Source organism: Schistocerca gregaria, chromosome 7 (assembly GCF_023897955.1).
Source record: "Schistocerca gregaria isolate iqSchGreg1 chromosome 7, iqSchGreg1.2, whole genome shotgun sequence".
In the NCBI taxonomy this organism is placed as follows: Eukaryota; Metazoa; Arthropoda; class Insecta; order Orthoptera; family Acrididae; genus Schistocerca; species Schistocerca gregaria.
The window spans coordinates 63,785,249-63,809,465 of record NC_064926.1 but is presented as its reverse complement, the minus strand read 5'-3'; the positions used below and the strand labels follow the sequence as shown (position 1 = coordinate 63,809,465).

The 24,217-nt window shown below is 41.5% G+C and overlaps 1 protein-coding gene across 1 annotated transcript in view; it reads left to right on the top strand.

The window, feature by feature from the left end:
• Nucleotides 1–23,550, top strand: part of LOC126282075 (uncharacterized) — a 112,501-nt gene extending 88,951 nt beyond the window's left edge. Inside the window, exons 7-8 of the mRNA XM_049981530.1 lie at nt 10,877–11,016; nt 22,119–23,550. Coding sequence (XP_049837487.1) covers nt 10,877–11,016; nt 22,119–23,438 — 1,460 coding nt within the window. The 3' untranslated portion in view covers nt 23,439–23,550. The remainder of the gene's footprint in view (nt 1–10,876; nt 11,017–22,118) is intronic.
• The last annotated feature ends 667 nt before the right edge of the window (nt 23,551–24,217 follow it).

The following is a 24,217-nucleotide window of genomic DNA, read 5'->3' as shown; positions in this document are numbered from 1 at the left end:
TCTCTCTTGGGCTCGTGACCGTATCGATTGCATACAAGGCGGCTGAAAACCCATAGCCTTGTCAGAAGAGTCCCGATTTCAGTTGGTATGAGCCGATGGTAGAGTTCGAGTGTACCGCAGACCCCTGGAAGCCATGCACCCAAGTTCTCAACAGGGCACTGTTAAAGCTGTTTGTAGCTTCATAATTGTGTTGGTTGTGGTTCCGCGGAATGGAATGGGTCCTCCGCTCCACTTGCTGGAAACGATTATATTCGGCTACTTGGTGACCATTTTCAGTCATTAATGGACTACATGTTCCTAAACAACGATGCAATTTTTGTGGATGACAATGCGCGGTGTACTTGACCGCAATTGTTCGCGATTGGTCTGAAGAACGTTTTGTACAATGCGAGTGAATGATGTGGCTAGAGAGATCGCACGACATGAACCCCATCGAACATTTATAGAACATAATCGCGAAGTCAATTCGTACACAAAATCCTCTACCGGCAACACTTTCACGACTATGGACAACTTTAGGAATTTCTGCAGGGGACTTCCAAGGACTTTTTGAGTTTATCCTGTGTAGTAGCTTCACTATGCCGATGTGCGGAATCAGTATTTAATTTAGGGGCGACTAGACACTTCCACAAGAACAAGAAACAACAGGCTTATTGTTGCCTGGAATAGAAGGAAGAACCGATAGAGGTACTCAAGGTACTCTTCGCCACACACCGTCAGGTGGCTTGCGGAGTATGGATGTAGATGTAGATAGATGCCTCAACTTAAAAAATAGCTTCTAGTCCCCTAATGTTACATTTGCCCGTTCCCAACCGGCCATGGTTGATTGGCTAATGGAGATGTGTGTGTGTGAAATGTGTGTGAAATCTTATGGGACTTAACTGCTAAGGTTATCAGTCCCTAAGCTTACACACTACTTAACCTAAATCATCCTAAGGACAGACACACACATCCATGCCTGAGGGAGGACTCGAACCTCCGCCGGGATCAGCCACACAGTCCATGACAGCAGCGCCTCAGAGCGCTCAGCTAATCCTGCGCGGCTAATGGAGATGGGGGCCTTCAATAACTGCTTACCAACATTACTGATTTACGTAATTTATTAATAATAGTGCACTGAAAAACAAGTCTTAAAACATTTCATAGAAAGGCTGGTTAAATAACTGTTCCTTTCATTAATCTGGTAATAAATTCTCAACTAAAAACAGTAGCAAACGACATCACTTCCAAATAAAAATTTACGAATCGTAATGGTAGAAAAGTACCTTACAAACTTCAAAATTCACCTTCATTTAACACGCTAATATAAAAACACATCCAAACTCACAGTTAGCACATTCGTCAAATTCCAGTATTTATAACCCGCTGAACTACAGCGCAGAACTGACAGTTTCAAATCTGTCCAATAAGTAATCCTGATAACATAAAATTATGTTCACAAATAAGAAATATAGTAACTTTATGACAACGCCCATCCTGCATTGGCCACACTTTTACACAATCGTAAATTCCGTGTAAAAGTGGCAGTTACTGCTCAATCTCTACACAGTTAACTAAAGCCACAGAAGTCACTGGATGTTTATACATGTACTTCTCCAAGGTCATGACATCCTTATTGTGGGCGAACATGCTACAACACAGCGTGTTCAGGTAGGGCCCTCTCTGTCTTGTTTATCTGCCGTGGCAAAACACCCACAAACGACATCGGCCACAGCTCGCCGTAACTTGCTTCGATGCAATTGCAGAGTCCACAGCTTATCGTTCCACAGCAGCGTTGAATTCCCAAGTGTCTCGGTTACACTATCAGTTCATCACCACAGAGTGCCAAAATTATCAGTGCACAATTCGGACCATCCGGACCCCAAAACTCTGCCGTTCTGTCCTTCTCGCTCGGTACTCTCCAACCTTCCACTCGTCGCCGGCCGGTGAGACCGAGCGGTTCTAGGCGCTTCAGTCTGGAACCGCGCGACCTCTACGGTCGCAGGTTCGAAACCTGCCTCGGGCACGGATGTGTTAGGTTTAAGTAGTTCTACGTCTAGGGGACTGATGACCTCAGCTGTTAAGTCCCGTAGTGCTCAGAGCCATTTGAACCATTTGGACCTCCTCTTCTCGCCGCCAGAGGGCCACTCGCCGCCAACTCGGTGCCCCAATATCTCTGGCGAGCCCAATATCGACCTTAACACTCGCGGCCGGAACACAATCGTGCCGAAAATCGGCACACCGTGCAGAAATAGGTCTGCCACGATATTATGAGGTATCCCATGACTTTCGTCACCTCAGTATACACATAAGTATACTGGAGAAAAGTTAGCCACCCCAGAAGACGTCACGCCAACACCGTGTGACAGCTTCCAGGGTCCATAAATTGTCTCAGGCATCCCACATTCAGCTGAAGCCACGCACTGACGATCATATCCAGTACGAGCAGAGCTACCAAACTAGGTGAACGTTAAGCGCTACGTTTGATTCACTTGAATTCAGATTGCGGAATGCTTTAAGTTTTGTTGATTAAAGAAGAAATACGAATTTACTTTTTCATTGCGTGTCTCTTGCAAGCGACTACACACTAACTAAAGCAATGTATAAATCATCAGATCACAAGTATCCGGATACCATTACGTAGTGCGGAATTGATCAACAGAGTAAAGGGAGGCAGACCCGCCTGAAAAAAAAAAAGTCAACAAGATTTGTGTTGTCGGCAGGGCAGCAGGATCAACAAAATGGGTCGGTCAGCACAGCTTAGTGACTTCGAACGTGAGCTAGTGATTGGATGGCACCTCAATAACTAGTCCAGGGGAAATTCAACTGTTCTACAACTTCCCGAGACTTCGTGTATCGACTGACGGAAGGGGACCGCCGGGCATTGCAGAGAGCGGTTGTAAAAAGTTTCATAAAATCAGTGCAAGGGCTAACTCGTGAATTCCAGATTTTTATCAGCAGTCCGTCCAGAACAAACACAATGCATTGGGAATTAAAAGTACTGTGGTACAGAGGTCGAGCAGCTCTTCGTAACCCACACATTTCTGTTGTCAGTTGCCGGCCGGAGTGGCCGAGGGGTTCTAGGCGCTACAGTCTGGAACCGCTCGTCCGCTACGGTCGCAGGTTCGAATCGTCCCTCGGGCATGGATGTGTGTGATGTCCTTAGGTTAGTTAGGTTTAAGTAATTGTAAGTTCTAGGGGACTGATGACCACAGAAGTTAAGTCCCATAGTGCTCCGAGTCATTTTTTCTGCAGTCAGATCTAAGCGACGCTTGAGGAGATGTAAACAGCGAAGGCACTGGACAGTGCGTGGCTGGAAACGAGTGAATCGGAGTGTTGACTCACGCTGTATCCTACGCAATCCGACGGAAGGGTGTGGATATGGCTAATGCACGGAGAAGGTAACCTGACACGATGTATACTCCCAACAGTGAAGTAGCGAGTATAGGTATGTTTCTCGTGGCTGTGGTGTGATTTCCTTCCTGCGCTTAAGAAAATTCTAAATGGGAAAGAATATAAACACGTGTAAAGCTTGTCTACTGGCTGCAGTTAAGGAACGGTTCGGAGACGATGATTGTATCAACATCACAAATCATCCTTGTGGTGTCACCGCCAGACAACACACTTGCTAGGTGGTAGCCTTTAAATCGGTCGCGGTCCGTTAGTATACGTCGGACCCTCGTGTCGCCACTATCAGTGATTGCAGACCGAGCGTCGCCACAAGGCAGGTCTAGTCTAGAGACTCCCTAGCACTCGCCCCAGTTATACAGCCGACTTTGCTAGCGATGGTTCACTGTCTACATACGCTCTCATTTGCAGAGACGACAGTTTGGCATAGCCTTCAGCTACGTCATTTGCTACGACCTAGCAAGGCACCATATTCATTTATTAGAAGTCATATCTTGAAGAATGCATTCTGAACAGATAATATTGTGAATCATGAACCGTCAAGAGCGACGTTCATCATTAATGGATTAAAGTGAAGTATCAAACTAATTACGTCCTCTTTCTGAATTCGAATTCCTTGTCATGTTTTAGACCTCACGTAAGTATAGTTCTTCCCTCCTCACGCCAGCTTGCGTGAGCTAAAACGCCTCCTCTCGCAACACGATGTTGGCTCTTCTGCCAACACAACAATCCTCTCATCCATTAGAGTCCGTGAGGTAATGGTTTGGGGCCAGTAACACGGCCCATCGAACACATGCTGATGTGAGGTGGAGTGTACACCATTAAGTTAAGTTATTCTTTTGACTTTGTTCACATGTACTTTTATGTGTCATCTTTTTCTTTTATAAATATATAGCTATGCTGAGCTTTTAATTATTGACAAAGGTCTTTATAGACACTTTTGAGTATATTGTTCTGAAGAAGGTGTAGTTATCTACACCGAAACCTAGGTAAACACTAGGTGTTTTTTCGCAATCGAGGCGGATCTCAGTCCATTAATATATTAACAAACGATTGCTGACGCGCTGCAATGTTGAAGGTTCTTAATGAAATGAACTCGCCTGCCCAGAATCCCGACGCGACCGCAGTGCAACACCACCATTGGTACGTGTTAGAACGTAGACTTCGCTCCAGATTCCAGATCGAGATATGGTGAAACTCAGCTCGCTCTGAACATGAATTAGATCCAGAGGGCAGCAGTTATCGGCGCCCGAGTCCTGCCATGTTCCGCAACTTTCTGTTGTTGTTAGGCACGCTATGTTTCGTCGACCTCCTGTAAACATTTTGAGTTCTGCATAATCAAGTGCCGTATAATACACTGACCGAAGAAAATCGCAACACCAAGGAGGACTTGTACGACATAAACGAAGCTTAGTGGCGTGTTTCTACATTTGAAAGATGACGTCTATTCAAATTTCACACCAGTCGTATAAGAGTGGCGCTATGAGGATGCAGATCAGGTTTGCTTTAAATACAAGCTGTAACAGTTGTAACCGTTAGTTACTTTTTAGATTATACGTGGTGAGTTGATGTTAATCAACAATCCCTTTGAGTCGACAAAGACGCCACTATCAATTTCAACGAGGTCGTGTAATAGGACTACGAGAAGATATTCTTGTGATACTGCAGAAAGACTTGGCAGGAATGTAGTCACTGTACTAGACTGCTGGCAGCGCTGATCACCGGAATGTACCGTCACGAGAAGCCCGGGCTCTGGACAGCCACGTGGCACTACCCAGAGAGAAAACTATCGTGTTCGGCGCATCGTACTGCAAATGCAGCAGCAACTTCAGCATCTAAGTGACACAAATACGTTACCTCAAGGACAGCTCCGAACCGAACGCCCTGTAGCGTGAATTCCACTAACCTCAAACCACCGCCATTTGCGGCCTTATTGGTGTCAAGAGAGAGCTCATTGGAGGGCAACGTGGAGAGCTGTTGTATTTTCTGGTGAAAGCTGGTTTTGGCCCGGTGCCAATGACGATGGTGTGTTCCTTAGAAGGAGATCTACATATACATACATACTCCGCATCCACCATACGGTGCGTGGCGGAGGGTACCTCGTACGACAACTAGCATCTTCTCTCCCTGTTCCACTCCCGAGCAGAACTAGGAAAAAATGACTGCCTCTATGCCTCTATACGACCTCTAATCTCTCTTATCTTTGTGATCTTTCCGCGAAATATAAGTTTGCGGCAGTAAAATTGTACTGCAGTCAGCCTCAAATGCTGGCTCTCTAAATTTCCTAAGTAGCGATTCACGAAAAGAACGCCTCCTTTCCTCCAGAGACTCCGACCCGATTTCCTGAAGCATTTCTGTAACACTCGCATCATGAACAAACCTACCAGTAACAAATCTAGCACCTCGCCTCTGAATTGCTTCTATTTCCTCCCTCAATCCGACGTGATAGGGTACCCAAAAGCTCGAACAGTACCCACGAATAGGTCGTATTAGTGTTTTATAAGCGGTCTCCTATACAGTTGAAACACATCTTCCCAAAATTCTGCCGGCCGCGGTGGTCTCGCGGTTCTAGGCGCGCAGTCCGGAACCGCGCAATTGCTACGGTCGCAGGTTCGAATCCTGCCTCGGGCATGGATGTGTGTGATGTCCTTAGGTTAGTAAGGTTTAAGTAGTTCTAAGTTCTAGGGTACTAATGACCACAGATGTTAAGTCCCATAGTGCTCAGAGCCATTTGAACCATTTGAACCCAAAATTCTACCAATGAACCGAAGACGACTATCCGCCTTCCCCACAACTACCATTACATGCTTGTCCCACTTCATATCGATCTGCAATGTTAACGCCCAAATATTTAATCGACGTGACTGTCAAACACTACACTACTAATGGGGTGTTCAAACATTACAGGATTCTTTTTCCTATTCATCTGCATTAATTTACATTTAAGTACATTTAGAGTTAGCTGCCATTCTTTACACCAATCACAAATACTGTCCAAGTCATCTTGTATCCTCCTACAGTCACTCAACGACGATACCTTCCCGTACACCACAACATCATCAGCAAACAGCCGCACATTGCTACCCACCCTATCCAAAAGATCATTTATGTAGATAGAAAACAACAGCGGACCTACCACACTTCCCTGAGGCATTCCTGATGATACTCTCACCTCCGATGAACACTCAACATCGAGGACAACGTACTCGGTTCTATTACTTAAGAAGTCTTCGAGCCACTCACATATTTGGGAACCAATTCCATATGCTCGTACTTTAGTTAGGAGTCTCCAGTGGGGAGCGAGTCAAACGTTTTCCGGAAGTCAAGGAATATGGCATCCGTCTGATACCCTTCATCCATCGTTTGCAAGATATCATGTGAAAAAAGGGCGAGTTGCGTTTCACAGGAGCGATGCTTTCTAAAGCCGTGCTGATGCATGGACATCAACTTCTCTGTCTCAAGGAAATTCATTATATTCGAACTGAGAATATGTTCGAGAATCCTGCAACAAACCGATGTTAAGGATATTGGTCTGTAATTTTGACGATCTGTCCTCCTACCCTTTTTAAATACGGGCGTCACCTGCGCCTTTTTCCAGTCGCTCGGGACTTTACGTTGGGCAAGAGATTCGCGATGAATGGAAGCTAAGTAAGGAGCCAATGCAGTAGAGTACTCTCTGTAAAACCGAATTGGAATCCCATCAGGACCTGGTGATTTATTTATTTTCAACGCATTAAGCTGCTTCACAACCCCAGATAAGTCTGTCACTATGTCCTCCATACGGGAATCTGTACGAGACTCGAACGACGATATGTTTGTACGATCCTCCTGCGTGAAAGATTTCTCAAATGCTAAATTTAAAATTTGAGCTTTCGTTTTGCTGTCTTCTGTTGCCAGGCCAGACTGATCAGTGAGTGCCTGGATGGAAGCCTTCGACCCGCTTACCGATTTTACGTAAGACCAGAATTTCCTTGGGTTTTTAGCAAGATCTTTTGCGAAGGTATGACTGTGGTAGTGGATCTGTGCTTCGCGCATCGCTCTTTCTACAGCAGCACGAATCTCTACTAACTTTTGCCTGTCCTCATTCTCCCGATCTTTCCTGTACCGTGAGTGCAACTGTCTTTTGGGTCTTTTCCGTTCGTAACCCACTTTTTCGGCACATACTTGTCCAATGCGTGATTTACAGTATGTTTAAAGTTTGACAATAATTCTTCCACGCCCATCGTACCGGAAGTAAGTGAAGCTGAGTCATTTCCTAAGTGGGATGAGCGTGCTACACACACTGAACCCTCACCTTGAGTTGTGGCCTGGGGTGCGTATTCGTATGAGAGCACGAGTACTCTCGTGATTATCCCACGCGCCCTCACTGCAAATTTATACCCCTACCTAGTGGTGGTGGTGGTTGTTGGGATGTTTAAGGGGGACTAAACATCTACCTTGTGATTCAATCTATTGTGCTGCCATAGATAAACAGCTTTCCAGGGGGTGTTTTCCAACAGGATAACGCTCGGCCACATATCGCTGTTGTTGGCCTATATGCTCTGCAGAGTGTCGACATGTTGCCGTGGCGTGCTCGACCACAATCTTTGTCTCCAGTCGAGCACATATGGGAAATCACGGATGATAACACCAGCGTCACCCACAAGCTAACCGTCCTCTATTGACCGAGTACGAGTAAGTGCAACAGGCATGGAGCTCCGTCCTCAGAATGACATCCGACACCTGTAAAATACAGTGCATGCACGTTGCCTCCAGCTTGCCTTCAACATTCAGTTATTAGTGTACCAGCATTTCAAACTTTCAGTGGCTTATCTCGTGCTTCGATTACGCTGTGATCTGGCAATTTTAATCAACTTAAATACACTACAATATACACTACTGGCCATTAAAATTGCTACACCAAGAAGAAATGCAGATGATAAACGGGTATTCATTGGACAAATATATTATATTAGAACTGACATTTGATTACATTTTCACGCAATTTGGGTGCATATATCCTGAGAAATCAATACCCAGGACAACCACCTCTGGCAGTATTAACGGCCTTGATACGCCTGGGCATTGAGTCAAACAGAGCTTGGATGGCGTATACAGGTACAGCTGCCCCTGCAGTTTCAACCCGATACCACAGTTCACCAAGAGTAGTGACTGGCGAATTGTGACGAGCCAGTTGCTCGGCCATCATTAATCAGACGTTTCAAATGGTGAGGGATCTGGAGAATGTGCTTTGCCATGGCAGCAGTCGAACATTTTCTGCATACCGAAAGGCCCGTACAAGAACTACAACATGCGGTCATGCATTATCCTGCTGAAATGTAGGGTTTGGCAGGGATCGAATGAAGGGTAGAGCCACGGGTCGTAACACATCTGAAATGTAACGTCCACTGTTCAAAGTGCCGTCAAATGCGAACAAGAGGTGACCGAGACGTGTAACCAATGGCACCCCATAGCACCACGCCGGGTGATAAGCCAGTATGGTGATGAATACACGCTTCCAAAGTGCGTTCACTGCGATGTCGCCAAACACGGATGCGACCATCGTGATGCTGTAAACAGAACCTGGATTCGCCCGAAAAATGCCTTTTTCCATTCGTGCAACCAGGTTCGTCGTTGAGTACACCATCGCAGGCGCTCCTGTCTGTGATGCAGCGTCAAGGGTAACCGCAGCCACGGTCTCCGAGCTGATAGTCCATGCTGCTGCAAACGTCGTCGAACTGTTCGTGCAGATGGTTGTTGTCTTGCAAACGTCCCCATCTGTTGACTCAGGGATCGAGACGTGGCTGCACGATCCGTTACAGCCATTCGGATTAGATTGCTGTCATCTCGACTGCTAGTGATACGAGGTCGTTGGGATCCAGCACGGCGTTTCGTATTAGCCTCCTGAACCCACCGATTCCATACACTCCAACTGTCATTGGACCTCGACCAACGCGAGCAGCAATGTCGCGATACGATAAACCACAATCGCGATAGGCTACAATCAAATCTTTAACAAAGTCGGTAACGTGATAGTACGCATTTCTCCTCCTTACACGAGGCAACACAACAACATTTCACCAGGCAACGCCGGTCAACTGCTGTTTGTGTATGAGAAATCGCGTGGAAACTTTCTTCATGTCAGCACGTTGTACGTGTCGCCAGCGGCGTTATCTTGTGTGAATGCTCTGAAAAGATAATCATTTGCATATCACAGCATCACAGTATCTTCTTCCTGTCGGATAAATTTCGCGTCTGTAGCACGTCATCTTCGTGGTGTAGCAATTTTAATGGCCAGTAGTGTATGCTACCTACACAAATGAATCCTCGTAATTTCATTACTCTATATTAACTACTTTTTGCAATTCTTTTCTATCAGTGTATATTAGAGCTATTTCGAATATATTTTTGATTCTTTAGTTGCAGAATTTTATGACAAGTAAAATTCTATTAATTTTTAAACTAGTTATACAACTGTACTTCGTCGGTCGTGCGCCATCTTGTACCTTGAAACAGAAAAAGGTCTCCAATCATGGAACATGTGAGTTTTGAAACTATCTGAGTTTCTTTAGTTTCTTAGCGATTTTAGCCGTCTTGCAAATGGAGATTTGTGTTACTTCAGAGAAACTTCAATTTCAAAATGTAGTTGAATAGTCTCTGGGTTTTGGTAATTCTTATGCTTAATTTGGTTTCATTTTCTGATTATTGGTCTGTAGTAAAGTAATAATGTAAGAGACAGACGTGTAAATAGAGTACCGGCAATATTTTTCTCTATTTTTTTGTATTTCAGTAGAACCTTTGTACATAACAATGTTGTTCCTTGGAACTGGGAAAACTTCAATTTTCCAGAGTAATTATTCTAATTTCAGAAAAAGACTGCAGCTCAGAAAAAGTGAATGCCATCATTTAAAAATACGAGTAGAATAAGAAAATACATTAAACTTTCATTGCAGGGCTGGCTAGAGGCCACTATTTCAAAAGTTTTCTAAGTTACAAAATTCTCCCCTGTAGGAAGCATCCTCCACCACACACTGTACTGTAGCTTCCGGAGTGTAAATGTAGATTAGATTTCTCGCTGAGAAATCCCTCAGTTTCTGAATGGTTTTCATATTTTAAATGCATTCCTCACAAGTCATCAAGTGACACACACTGCAAGCTTTCCATTTCACACTGGCCGTGTTCTGAAAACCCAGTTTCGTTTACCATTTTTTTTAGTTGTATCGCTAGTGTACTATTTATTGTGTAGTTACCTTCTTCAACAAACTGCCCGATAACACAGCCATTCTTCCTGCTTATGGTCGCCGGCCGGTGTGACCGAGCAGTTCTCGGTGCTTCAGTCTGGAACCGCGCGACCGCTACGGTAGCAGGTTCGAATCTTGCCTCGGGCATAGATGTGTGTGATGTCTTTAGGTTAGTTAGGTTTAAGTAGTTATAAGTTCTAGGGGACTGATGACCTCAGATGTTGAGCCCCATAATGCTCAGTGCCATTTGAACCTGGTAATGTTCGCAGGAAACTTTTCGAGGTACGACTTCGGGAAGAGAAACACACATGAATACAAACAACAGACACCACCTGACTACAACCTGCGAAGGATCACCGCACCGCAGATTATCATGTACGGCGACGCAGACTATTTGGTAGTGGGAAAGGTAACTGATTAATGTTACTAATTCTTTCCTTCCGGTATTATTTCGCAAAGTTGCTACAATAGCTTCTTTTCATGTGCCACTTTTAAAAGTCGGAAAAACACAAACAATTATTTTAAGAGCCCGAAACACCGTGAATTGCCAATTAAATATTTGGTTCTAAACACGAGATACAGACAGGAAGGGCGTTAGAAAAGGGATCTGGCACCATCTCCTTCCTTTTCAGACAACCTGCTGTTCTTAGAGCAACAAGATTATGCACGAGTATAAAAACATGATTATGATGACAAGAAAGCTGCTGAACGGCTGATAGATGTAACTGAGTTGCAATTATTATCAAATGTGCCTATGCTGCCAGTGATGATATTATTAACACAGGAAACTACAGTAAGCCATTTACTGTCTCCACTCTATACTGCTGCTCACTAGAATTTCAACTCCAGGAAGTTTTCCACGTATAGCGTAGAACGATTAACACTTGATCAAATTTTTAAGTTACTTGGGGCTGCGCAGGGAGCGAAATTAAATACAAACTGCATGTTAGACAATACGTGGGGCGACGAATGCTGTAAACATCATCTTGGTTAATCATAATTGCTTCAGCTGTATTTGATTCCTTGTTAATGTACCACTACCGGTATCGTGATGATAAAACCCACATCTCCAGGTGAATGTATGATTTGTACCACTACCGGTTTCGTGGCGCTATAAGCCACATCTTCAGGTGAACGTGTTATTTGTACCACTAGCAGTTTTGTGGCACTAAGAGTCTCATCTTCAGGTGTACGTATGATTTGTACCACTACCGTTTTCGTTGCGCAAAAAACCACATCTTCAGGTGAGCATATGATTTGTACCACTACCGGTTTTGTGGAACTAAAAGCCACGTCTTCTGGGGAAAACAAGATTTGTACCACTACCGGTTTCGTGGCGCTATGAGACACATCTTCAGGTGAACATATGTTTTCTACCACTACCGGTTTTGTTGCTCTAAAAGCCACATCTTCAGGTGAACGTATGATTTGTACCACTACAAGTATCTTGGCGCTAAATGCTACATCTCCAGGTGAACATATGATTTGTACCACTAACGGTATTGTGGCGCGAAATGCTAAGTCTTCAGGTGAATATACATTAACACCAAAGGTGAATATTCATAGCTATGGTTGCTCCACCTGCAAGGTTGTCCGCAGCTGTAAACATCTTTCACTAGCCCTTGCGACCTCGCACTCGAAGGATTCCTTGTGAGAGTAATTATGTTTAGTTTTTTTTAAGTGTCCACTACACTAAAAATTTGCTTTTGAATGTAATATTCCGTTTCATAAATAAATTCCTTTTATTTTTCTGTCTTTATCTTGCCTTCGAGGGCTATGACGTCGTCCTCATTGGCCTTAAGGACACTAATGTTACGAGTAGTTAAGCGACATCCGTCCTACCCATGGTCAAACTTTTCAGTATTTTGGTTTCGCTATAGTGAATTTTCAGGCCTTAAAACCACAGTAAAAGGATTCCCTGTTAAAGTTCTTCTCCTGACAAAGGAAGTAAAATGTCTGCAGATCGAAAATAGTTCGTATGACATCCATTTATATGTATCCCTTCGTCGTCACAATCAGACATCAGAAAGTAGATTTTCTGAGTCATTATCGATTACGTATTATATACACACCCTGTATCTCAATTTATTCCTTGAATTTACTGTCCATTTTTATGTGTAAACGAATAGATGTTCCGCATTTCAGGTGTCTGAGAGCTGAAAAGAGATACAGGGTCTAAAATTTTCTCCAATTCTGTACATTCCCTATAATATGCTAACTGATATTTAGTAACTGTTTCTCATTTACATCAAGGATCTCTGCTATGGTAAATCTTCTAAAATCAGTTTATACCTAGTCATTTGAAACTACTTTGTTTGTGTCCACTCAAATAACTGAGTAAGTGAAACATCTTAGTGTTTACTTAAACTGCTGAGTACAACTGAACCTACTGTCTCGTTACTTATTTTTATGATTTCAACATTGACCTACGGAATTTTTCCTGGCAATGATAACTCAAACGTAACCTATTCATGTATTACCCCTAATATACAAGACCAACTCAATCTGACTTCTCTAAAATGACAACATGACTTCAAATAATTAAACCAAAAGAATAGCCATGAACTGGAACAAATCCTAACAATGACCGGCACTTTTCATATGTCACTTACCTCACAGAAAATCTTCATAACAGGAACTACAGCAATTGCAGCAAGCAACAACTACAGCTAGCTAAATAAAAGGATTCTAACTATTAAGGCGTCTAGCTAATAGAAGGCATATGGTTAGCGAAAGAAAGATTTTGTTGAAGAGCAAACAATGTATTTAGCAGATTTTAAATTAATCATGCGACATCCAGTTCCAAAAATTATATAGTCATCAACAATTCCGCTACCCAAACATTACCAACTACATCCATCATCATTTTTACAATGCATGTTCTACCAGCACTGAGTCTTCACAAAGGATACATATCCAAGCCGTCCGCTCGCTAACGGTTAACTGCTAGTCCATCCAACTACAGAGTATCTTACCGAGGGCGCAGAGTGCTGTCAGCGATGTTAATTACAGTCTATAGCGTTGCCAACATACAAACATATAAACACGCTACTTACACATTCTCCCACATCCCACTCACAGCATGTACCGCTAGCTGTTTGCCGTTAGTGTTTTTTCTTTTTGTTTTTGTTCTTTTAATCTCGACCAAGTCTTCTGCCAAGAGTACCAAATGCACATATTCCTCCAATCTTCTCCACCGCTACTTTCCAGAGTTTTATGTGTATTAAAACCACCTTTGTTGGGTAAACTTCATTCGTTGATGAAAATGTGCCTTTCTACCATACCTTGTCCCTTTCGAGTAACTTTGCTTCTTACATAGCACACTTTTAAGCTCTTTCGTTATTCTCATTGTCCTTGTTTATCTAGTCGGTATTTATTTATATTCCATTATCCCATTTCCATTTCTCATTTGTTAATCCAAACTCTATGCTATGCCCTTCAATTTTTTCTCTTCCTTTACATCTTCCTCGAGCTAAACAGCAACAGTAGCACACTGAAAACGTGCTCCGCACAAATCTTAACTTGGGCTATTTCAATTTTCTTTTTCTCGTAGAATTGTCGGTATTAATGTATGGATATGTGTATTCTGTATTCAAATAAATTGGTATTAAATCTCCAGAGCCGTGATTCGTAATCTCATACAGCTTTTTTTTCAGGCCAATCAAGAACCTGTTTATTTCACTTTTCCTTCATCCTTCTTCAAAACTCTCATTGTTTTAAGAATGAGCTATTTTCCTCTCATCTGATCATTTCACTACAGTCGCTTTATCCTCCTGGAAACATTTGAATTTCGAGGTTATTAGTCTATATTGTCTCTGTTAAGTTTCGTCTCCTGTGAAACCTGTATTTCTTCTAAGTGTATGGGTCTTACCTTCCAGCCATTTTCTTTGCCTCCTTTCCTGTTTTGGAATAATGTGTGGATCTTCTTTTCTAATTTGTATTCCTTCAATGTCACTGCGTTTCCAAAGAGTGTAACACGTCTTTTCCGTAGGTCATCAGTTACTTTATGGCAGAATGATTACATTTACTCATTTGGATTTCAAAACGGCACAGGCACGTGCATTATTATTTATTTTATGGCCTTCATTGGACCACTGTAGTAAAAACTACAAAGTTCTAAACGAGTTGTTACACAGGGATACAATTTGCTTCAACAATAAATTAATATGATATTTAGGTAACATAATTATTAGAGTCTATTCTTATATGAAATGCGTTTTGCTCTTATGTATGCCAAATATTTCTTCATTCTTTCAGATATTTTCTTTCTTTCTTCATCTGAGACCACTTTTCCTGTACTCCTTTCATTGATTTTCATTTGCAGTCTGGTCTGCAGGTCTTGCAGTATTCTGGTTTTCTCTGTCTTGTTTTTTAGGTCATCTACTGTAATTTGAAGTTCTTTTATATCTTCCTTCATTTCTGTGATCAATTTAATGTCGCTCTTGCTATTCCCCAATTTTTGTATTATTTTTTACTATTTCTGTTTTCTGGAGTTCTCATCAGATGTCCAAAGAATGAGATGCGTTTCTTCCTGATTGTGTTCATGACTGGTTCTATTTTCTTATATACTGTTTCATTTGATGCTATTTTCCAATGTCCATTTATTTTATACTGTTTATTTATACATGTCCTAATTATTATTCTTTCTATTTTTAAGTATTCTGTCAATTTCTGCTGTATTAGTTGTTTTGAAGATAATTTTCAGCTGCATACGTTATTTCTGGTTGTGTAACTGTTTTATAGTGTTTTAATTTTGCATCTATAGATAGGCTTTTTTTGTTGTATGTAGTTTTGGTAATGTAATTTGCGTAGTTCAGTTTTTTTTATTATTTTCTACCATGATGGCTTCTCATTTAGATTGTATTTTATTATTTGATCTAAATATTTAAATTTATCAACAATTTTGATTTCCTGTTCTCCCATTGTAATTTTGTTTGCAAGTGGTGGATCAGTTAGCATAATCTCCGTTTTTTCAAATGATATTCTAAGGCCTACTTTCTCTGCTATTTCTTGTAGTGATTTCACTTGTTGCCTGGCTTCTTGGTGTTGGCTAGGTGAGCAAGACCATCAGCGAATCCCAAGCAGTTTAACATCATCTTTTGCACTGCCAATTCTTATCCTCTTTGGATTGTGCTTGAACCATTGTCTCATTATGTATTCCAGTGCACAGTTGAACAGTAATGGTGCTAGGCAGTCACCTTGTCTTAAGCCTGCTTTTTATGAGGAATGGTTCCGAAATTTCTCCTAAATTTCACTTTTGATTTGGTGTTGGTTAGAGTGAGTTGTATTATTTCAATTAGTTTCGGATGGAGTCCTAGATCCCTTAAAATTTTTAATACTGAAGGTCTGTGGAGACAGTCATATGCCTCCTTAAAATCTACAAATTTTATTGCCAGAGGTTTGTTCCGTTTCTTGTAGTATGCCATAATCAATTTTAAACTAATTATCTGCTCTGCACAGCTTCTCCATGGTCTGAAACCTCCCTGATATTCCCCTAACTCCTGTTCTAATTGCTCCTTGATTCTTTCATACAGGATCTTGGATAGAATTTTGTATGTGCAATCTAGGAGAGAGATTCCTCTGTAGTTGTCTGGGTTGCTCTTCTCTCCCTTTTTGTGTAGAGGGTGGATGATAGCTGTGGTCCAATGTTGGGGAAATCGTTCTGTTACCCAAATTTTTGTTAGAGCCATGTGTAAGGAGGTCTTGACTGTGTCACTTGCATGTTTCCACATTTCAACAAAAACCTTATCTTCTCCACATGCCTTATAATTTTTTTGCTCTTTAAGAATTTTTTCTACTTCTTGGAAAGCTGGAGGGTCTAGTTTGTTAGGTTTGGTTTTTATTGGGCTATTTATGTTGATTTATAAGGGTTCTTTGGGTTCCTCGCAATTCAGAAGTCTGTTAAATGCTTTTGCCGCGATTTCTGCATTTTCCTTGTTACTGGGTGTCATTCTTCCAGCTTCATCTTTCAGTATTAGTGTAGGGACCTCATATTGTTGTAGTTGTTTCCCAAATATTTTATAGAAGTTCCTGGAGTTGGTTTTATGATAATTACCTTCTATAGAGTTTATAATATCTTTATGAAATCCTCCCTTGATCCTTCTAATATTTTGAGTGAATTTTTTTCTTTATTTTTTTAAGTTGATGGCATTTTCTTCAGTTTCATATGTTTGAAACTTTAACCATGCTTGGCGTCTATCTTCATGGAATTTGTCACACTCTGATGTCCACCATGCATGTTTCCTTCGTGGGTTCAAGGGAGCTAGATTCTCTGCTTCTTTTCTAAGATTAGGCACTAGTTATTCTAGATCATCTGTTAATTTGATGGTTTGTGTTATTTGTTGGTATTTATTATTTTTAATTAGCTGATGTGGGTCAAACCCCCTTTTATTTTATTAGTTTTTCCGGTCATCTTCTTAAATGGAGTGAATTTGATTTTAATTTTAACCATATAATGGTCTGCGCCTGTGTCTACTCCTCTCACTACTTTAACATTTTGGATCTCCTTATGAAAATTTTTGTCCATATAGACATGATCTAGCTGCCACTGGCCCTTCCTCCAGTCTGGATGTTTCCATGTTTTAAGTTTACTTGGCTTCCTCTGAAAGTAAGTTGATTTATATATAAGGCTATGTTCTCTGCAGAGTTCTACAAGTCTTTGACCGTTTTAGTTCGTAAATTTATGTGGACTCCATTTTCCAATTATATCTTTATATTTCCTTTCTTTTCCCAACTGATCATTGAAATCTCCCAATAAGATTTTTTCATTCTTTTTATTTACTCTGTTCACAGTTTGTTCTAGAAGGTCCCAAAATTTATCTACCTCTTCCTTTGTTTTTGTTAGACAATTTTTTTTTCATTTGTTGGGGCATGAGCATTTATTATTGTATAGGTTTTATTCATTGTTTGAAATCTTAGAGTCGCAATTCTTGGTGATACTGCTTGGAATTCCGTTACTGAATCTGTTATTTTTATGTTTACTAAAAACCGTGTTCCAAACTGGGGACATTGTTTCATTGCCCTCGGTCCTGGTTTCCCATTATAAATTCTGTATCCTTGTGATTCGAATGGGTCCTCTGTAGTGTTTCTCATTTCTTGGATCCCTGTTATTAAAATTTTTTGTTTATTTAGTTCATCTGTGAGCTCATTGAGTTTTCCGGTCTGAAGTAGTGAGTTTATATAATTTATTTGCTCGTGTTTAATCTTCTTTTTGTGTTTTAGTGTGCATTTGGATGGTTGCAAACGCTCCGATTTGTTGCTGTCTTCTAGTTGACTACCCACCGAATCCGATGTAGCCTTTTCCTGCCTTTTTGAGCAGGCAAGTGAACTATAGATTGGACCTACTATTTTTCACAAGCAGGCGCGTGCGTTATAGATTGGACCTACTTTTCACAAGATTCACGAGGCTTATGAAGTATCGCCTCAGCCATGCGACTTGACTCGTGATTTACTGTCCGAAAGATCACACAGTTTTCATTAACTGACAGAAAGTCATCGAGCAAAACAGAAGTGATATCTGTTGTTCTCCAAGTAAGTGGTATAAGTCCTCTGCTGCTCCTAATCTATGTTAACTGTTTATGAGACAATCCGAGCAGTCCTCTTAGACTCTTTGCGGATTATGCTCTCATTTACTGTCTAGGAAAGTCATCATAAGCTCAAAATTAGTTGCAAAATAATTTAGGCAAGATATCTGTATGGTGCGAAAAGTGGCAGCCAACACTAAATAATGGGAAATGTGTGAGTCCATTCACATGAGTACTAAACGGAACACGTTAAGTTTCAGTTAGACGATAAACCGCACAAAGCTGAAGACTGTCGATTCAATTAAATACCCAGAAATTGCTATTACGAACAACTTAAATCGGAACGATGTCATACATAATCTTGTGGTGGAACTATTCGTTTGATTGGCGTAACACTTAGAAGAAGCAACGGGTCTACTAAAGACACTGCTTACACTTCGCTTGTCCGCTCTCTGCTGGGGTAAAGTAGTGTAGTGCGGTATCCTTACAGAACTGGATTGGCAGAAGACATCGAAGAACTTAAAAAGACAGCTCATTTTATATTATCGCAAAAGAGTGGAGGGAATGTCGCGGATGCGATACGCGAGTTGGTGTGTCAGGCATTAGTACAATTTTTTTAAGCGGCGAGATCTTTCCATGAAATTTCAACCTTCGACGTCCTCCTCCGAATGCGTAAATAGGTTGTTGACACCAACCTACATTAAATACGTTCGTGCGGAAATATTTAAATGTTCGCTTTCTCGGCGCACTGCAAGCCTGAGTGGCCGACCGGTTCTAGGCGCTACAGTCTGGAACCCCGCGACCGCTACAGTCGCGGGTTCAAATCCTGCCTCGGGCATGGATGTGTGTGATGTCCTTAGGTTAGTTAGGTTTAAGCAGTTCTAAGTTCTGGGGGACTGATGACCTCAGAAGAAAAGTCCCGTAGTGCTCAGAGCCATTTGAACCATTTTTTTTTTTGATGCAGTTAAAAGCAGAAGTGAAAAAAATATTAAATAAAAAGAGGTTGCATAAAATTCAAAAACATGTACAAAAATGTTTTTCGAAAGATGTTAAATAAAAATGTAAGATACAGATGCCGTGCTGTGGGCGATCGGTGTCATTGGAAGTGAAGAACACACTTCGTACCCCGCTATCGCAGTGTAGACATTTTTATTGTTCCAAGCACGGATTACAGACTTACGTGCTGCATGAAGTATTCATGTATTCGCACCATTACGACACATTCATACCTTTCTATATGCGTACACATATCTTGATAAAATGCACAGAGTTGATAAAATGCCCGCGTTCCATCCATGCATGATGGCTGCGAACATGACTCCCCGGCGAGAAACAAGTCTTTCGCTACAGCACTTCTGTATAGAACAGTTTCGTATTTCTTGCCACCTTAATTCAGGGCAAAATCTCGAGCTTTCGACGATTAACTCCATCGTCTTCATCAGGAGCAACTAACTCTCCGAAGCTTGCTGCACAGCATTACACTACCAGCACAATGTTAACGCAGAGGCTGTAGACTCGCTACAAGGATCCTATCTTTTCTCTGGATGGCGCGTGTAGAACAGGCTGAATATCACATGCTGTGAATACAAGCAATGGACAGCGGTGAACCAGGTATAAAGGAGGATTTTTCAAAGTGCCGTAAATAACAATTAGGGATGACACCTGACAATACATATGAAATTACCATTGGCTTATGCTCCATATAAAATCTGTAGTAATTACATACCGTGTGCTTATTGACAGAAAACAGTAATAGTACAAAATTAAGAAATAACCGATATCTTTAACGAAGCAACGTGGCGTGGAAAGAAACCCGCACTAGTGCGAGCGTGAATACTAAAGCAGCCAGACCTGGTGGGCACTTGCGAAGTATCATCCATGGAAAAGGAGAGCGGGAGGGGGAGTTCCGAAAAACCACGGGGCGTTGAACTTGCTTCAAAAGTCATCTAATCCAGATCCTAGCCTTATCGGGTGTGAGGTGTCTATCACCGAGTTAGTCGAAAAGATATATATTTTGAAAATTTGTTTGGACGACTACAATAAAATGAAAGGTGTAAATGTGTGGTAATAGTGCGTATACATGAATACTTCATGCTTGGAACAATAATAGTGTGTACACGGCTATTGCGGGATACGAAGTGTGTTCTTCACTTCCAATGATACTGGTCGCCCAACAGCACAGCAACTGTACTTCACCAATTTATTTAACATCTAGGAAAACATTTTGGTACAGATTTTTGAATTTTACGTATGCTCTTTTCGTTTTTTCTGTTCTGTTTTTAAATGTTTCTATTTCACATTGTATGATTTATTTTCAGCCAGATGAATTGCTTTCAACTGGTCTTCTATTCTGTATTTTCAAAAGATATTTGTAAGTTTGCGTTTTCGACTCTGTCCTTCAGGAGTTGTAGTGTTTTCTTCGCATTTTCTGAGGTTCAGTCTGTCAATACGAGATCGTCTGCCAAGGCTAAACAGTTATTGTTTCTTTAGATCAATCCAGCTTTGCGTAGTTATTAATGTCTTTGTTTTTCTTCCTCTACTTTCCATTCTCTTAAAGAGTTTTCCAGTGCAAAATTGAACAAAAGTGGTGACAAACAGTCTCCTTGTCATACTCCTGATAGAAGTCTGGACCAGGGTTTGTTCCAAGAAATTTAACTTTAGATCCCGTGTTTGTAAGAATCTAGTTAGTTATTTGTGGAGTTTTTCCATCTACTGCAAATTCCTTTATTGTTTCGAAGAGTTAGCATCTATTGGTCGAATCATGGGCCTTTTAAAAATCAACAGATTTTGGCGACATCTTTCTGTTTCATTTTTCATATATCTACTTATTTGTTTAACGTTTATAGTTTGCTTTGGAAGGGATCTGCTACTCCTAAATCCAAATTGAGACTCTGCTATTTGTTTATCTAATTCAGAATTTAATATGTTCAGAAGAGCTTTCGATAAGATTGTGTATTCTGTGTGAAGAAATGAAATTCCCCTTTGATTACTGATATCTGTTTCGTTCGCCTTTTTTTCAAGTGGATGAAATAACGCAACCTTCCAGTTTCCGCAATTCTTTCGGTGTCCCAGTACCTATGTAGCTTTCGTTTTACAATTGTGACATCCAGGTTTCCACTGGATTTTAGAATTTCTGCTGTGAGGCCATCTTTGACTAAACTTTGTTCTGATTTAACTGTTTGATGTAACTTCTAATCATGTCAGTGCAAGGCTATTTTGCAATTTCATTTGGAATTTTGTCATGGAATCCTAGTTGTTTGGTTGATTTTTCACTAATCAATAGCTTTTCTAAATGCACTGGCAGTAGCTTATAGTTTCTTTCATTGCTAAGTGAGATTTTTGCATTTTCTTTTGTGATACATAGTGATCGCGGTATGTACCCAGACATACAGTTCTTGAATGTTTTGTGATAGTCTCCTGTTCTGAACGTATTTGTATGGAGTATAGCCATGTATGGAAGGGAAACATGGACGATAAATAGTATGGACAAGAAGAGAATAAAAGCTTTCGAAATGTAGTGCTACAGAAGAATGTGAACATTAGATGGGCAGATCACATAACTAATGAGGAGGGATTGAATAGAATTGGGGAGAAGAGAAGCTTGTGGCACAACTTGGCAAGAAGAAGGGACCAGTTGGTAGCACATGTTCTGAGGCATCAAGGGGTCACAAATTTAGCTTTGGAGGGCAGCGCGGAGGGTATAAATCGTAGAGGGAGACCAAGAGATGAACACCCTAAGCAGGTTCAGCTGGATGTAGGTTGCAGAGTTCTAGGAGATGAAGAAGCTTGCACAGGATAGAGTAGTATGGAGAGCTGCAGCAAACCAGTCTCAGGACTGAAGACCACAACAACAACAGTCTCCTGTATTATATTTTTTAAAACGTTTATCTATAAAATTTATTGTAATGATTGTAGAATATAATTTCTTATGATGTAGAGTGGTGCCTTTGATTCCATTAATTACATGTCATTTCCACATCATTTGCAGGATGTAAAACGCCTCTGCTCAGAGCTGCGTGACAGAGTGGGAGTGTGTCACAAAGTTAATAAGACAGGATTTAGCCACGCCGATTTCTTGAGCAGTGACGACGCCCGGAAATACGTGTACAACGTTTTGCTTGGAGCCCTTGACCGTGAACAAGATCAACCACGAGCCTCAGCAGACGTAGACGGACCTGAAACAGCACCAGAGGCCGAAATGGTTACGAGCTTATCAAAGCGAGGAGCTGCAACTTCACTAGTACGGGGAAGGGGGACAGTTTCACCAGTGCGAGGTAGGACTGCAAACACAGCAATGCGATTTCGTGCTCCAACATCACCAGAACGACATTTGTCTGCAGTCTCACCAGTACGAGGAATAGCTGTGACGCCACCAGAGCATGAAGAGGCTGCTAGCTCACCAGGGGAAGAAATGGCTGTCGTGTCACCAGAGTGGGAAATGGGTGAAACTTCACCACAGGAGGAAATGGTTGTGATCTCATCAGAGCAAGGAACTAGAACTTCGCTTGCGCGAGGAAGAACGATAATTTCACCAGGACGTGGAAGGACTATGCGATGCAAGACTGCAACAAAGCAACACTCGCTCCTAGTCTCACCAGCGCGAGGAGCAGCCACAGCGTCAGCAGAGGATGAAGTGGTTGCAATGTCACCAGAGCGGGGAACAGCTGAAACTCCACGTGAGGAAGAAAGGGTTGCAACATCGTCAGAGCAAGGAGCTGCAACTTCACTAGCAGTAGGAAGGGCGACAATTTCACCAGTACGAGGTAGGCCTGCAAAGACAGCAGTGCGATTTAAGTCTCCAGCCTCACCAGAGCAACAATCGGCTAAAGTATCACCGCTGCGAGGAACAACTACAACGTCACCAGATCAAGAATGGGCTCCCAGATCACCAGTGGAAGAAATGGTTGCAATATCACCAGAACGAGGAATGGCTACATCTTCACCAGAGGAAGAAACGTTTGGAAGCTCACCAGAACGAGAAAGGGCACCGGCTTCTTTAGCACGAGCGAGGGCTTCAACCGTATCAGCCCGGGAAAGGGCTGCGATGGCACTGGCGCGAGGAAGGGCTGCAGTTTCAAGAGTGCGAGGAAGGGCTGCAGCCTCGCCACAGCAAGAACTAGTTGCAGCTTCACCAAAGGAAGTCGCTGATACGAACACGCGAGGACGAGAAAGGATTGCAAGCTCACGAATGCAAGTAATTGCTGCAACCTCAGAGGATGAATTGGATCTACTCTCACCAGTCAAAGTGTGTCGATACTATCCAACAGCTGGATGGTTACAAAGGATATGCTACGAGGAATACATATAAAATAATATAGTTGGTCACATAGCAAAATTAATACAACTCTTACTGTGTCATTATTGTGAATGCTAATGATAATTATAAAATAAAGCTTATTAAAACTTCTTGGGAATATGCATACATTGTAAATTATTTACATTTTACGTGAACGTAGCAGCTTAAAAAGTTAAAGAAATCTAAGAATCTTTCACAAAGAGACTCAGTAGACACCAATACTGGGGCTCACACAAGAAATTAGATCTTCTTACATAAACCAAATAAGATTTAGAATCATTGAGTCAATGGATAGTGCAGCTCATTGCACATTTTAGGTTGAAGATAAATAAAAGAAAGGTGAAAAATAGTAAGAGATTAAGAAATTATTGCACACATCAGTTCAGAAAGTAAAGGTTGAAGATGTGATAGAATCCAATTGTATATATAGAATATGATAATTGACATAGGATGCAATGAGACCCAAAAACATATGGGGAAAAGCCAGAAGAGTTTCAAAGTGAGAGAATTCCGGAGCACAAAACTGTATTTAAGTTAAACATGAAACACTGGAAAATCTCATATGAAACTGGATGCATTTAAAATGTATTATTATAAAAGAAAGTATGAAACTTACAAATTATAACGACCATCTCGGTATTCCTCCAGGGTCTCTATATTAGGTTACAGTCTCTCCTTCCTTTTCCAACAAATTTCCGTTCAGCTAATCTCATCAAATAATTCCTCCGGGATACTATGATGATTGTTTCAAGCGAGAACATAGATTGTTAAGGGGTCACGAATTATGACCT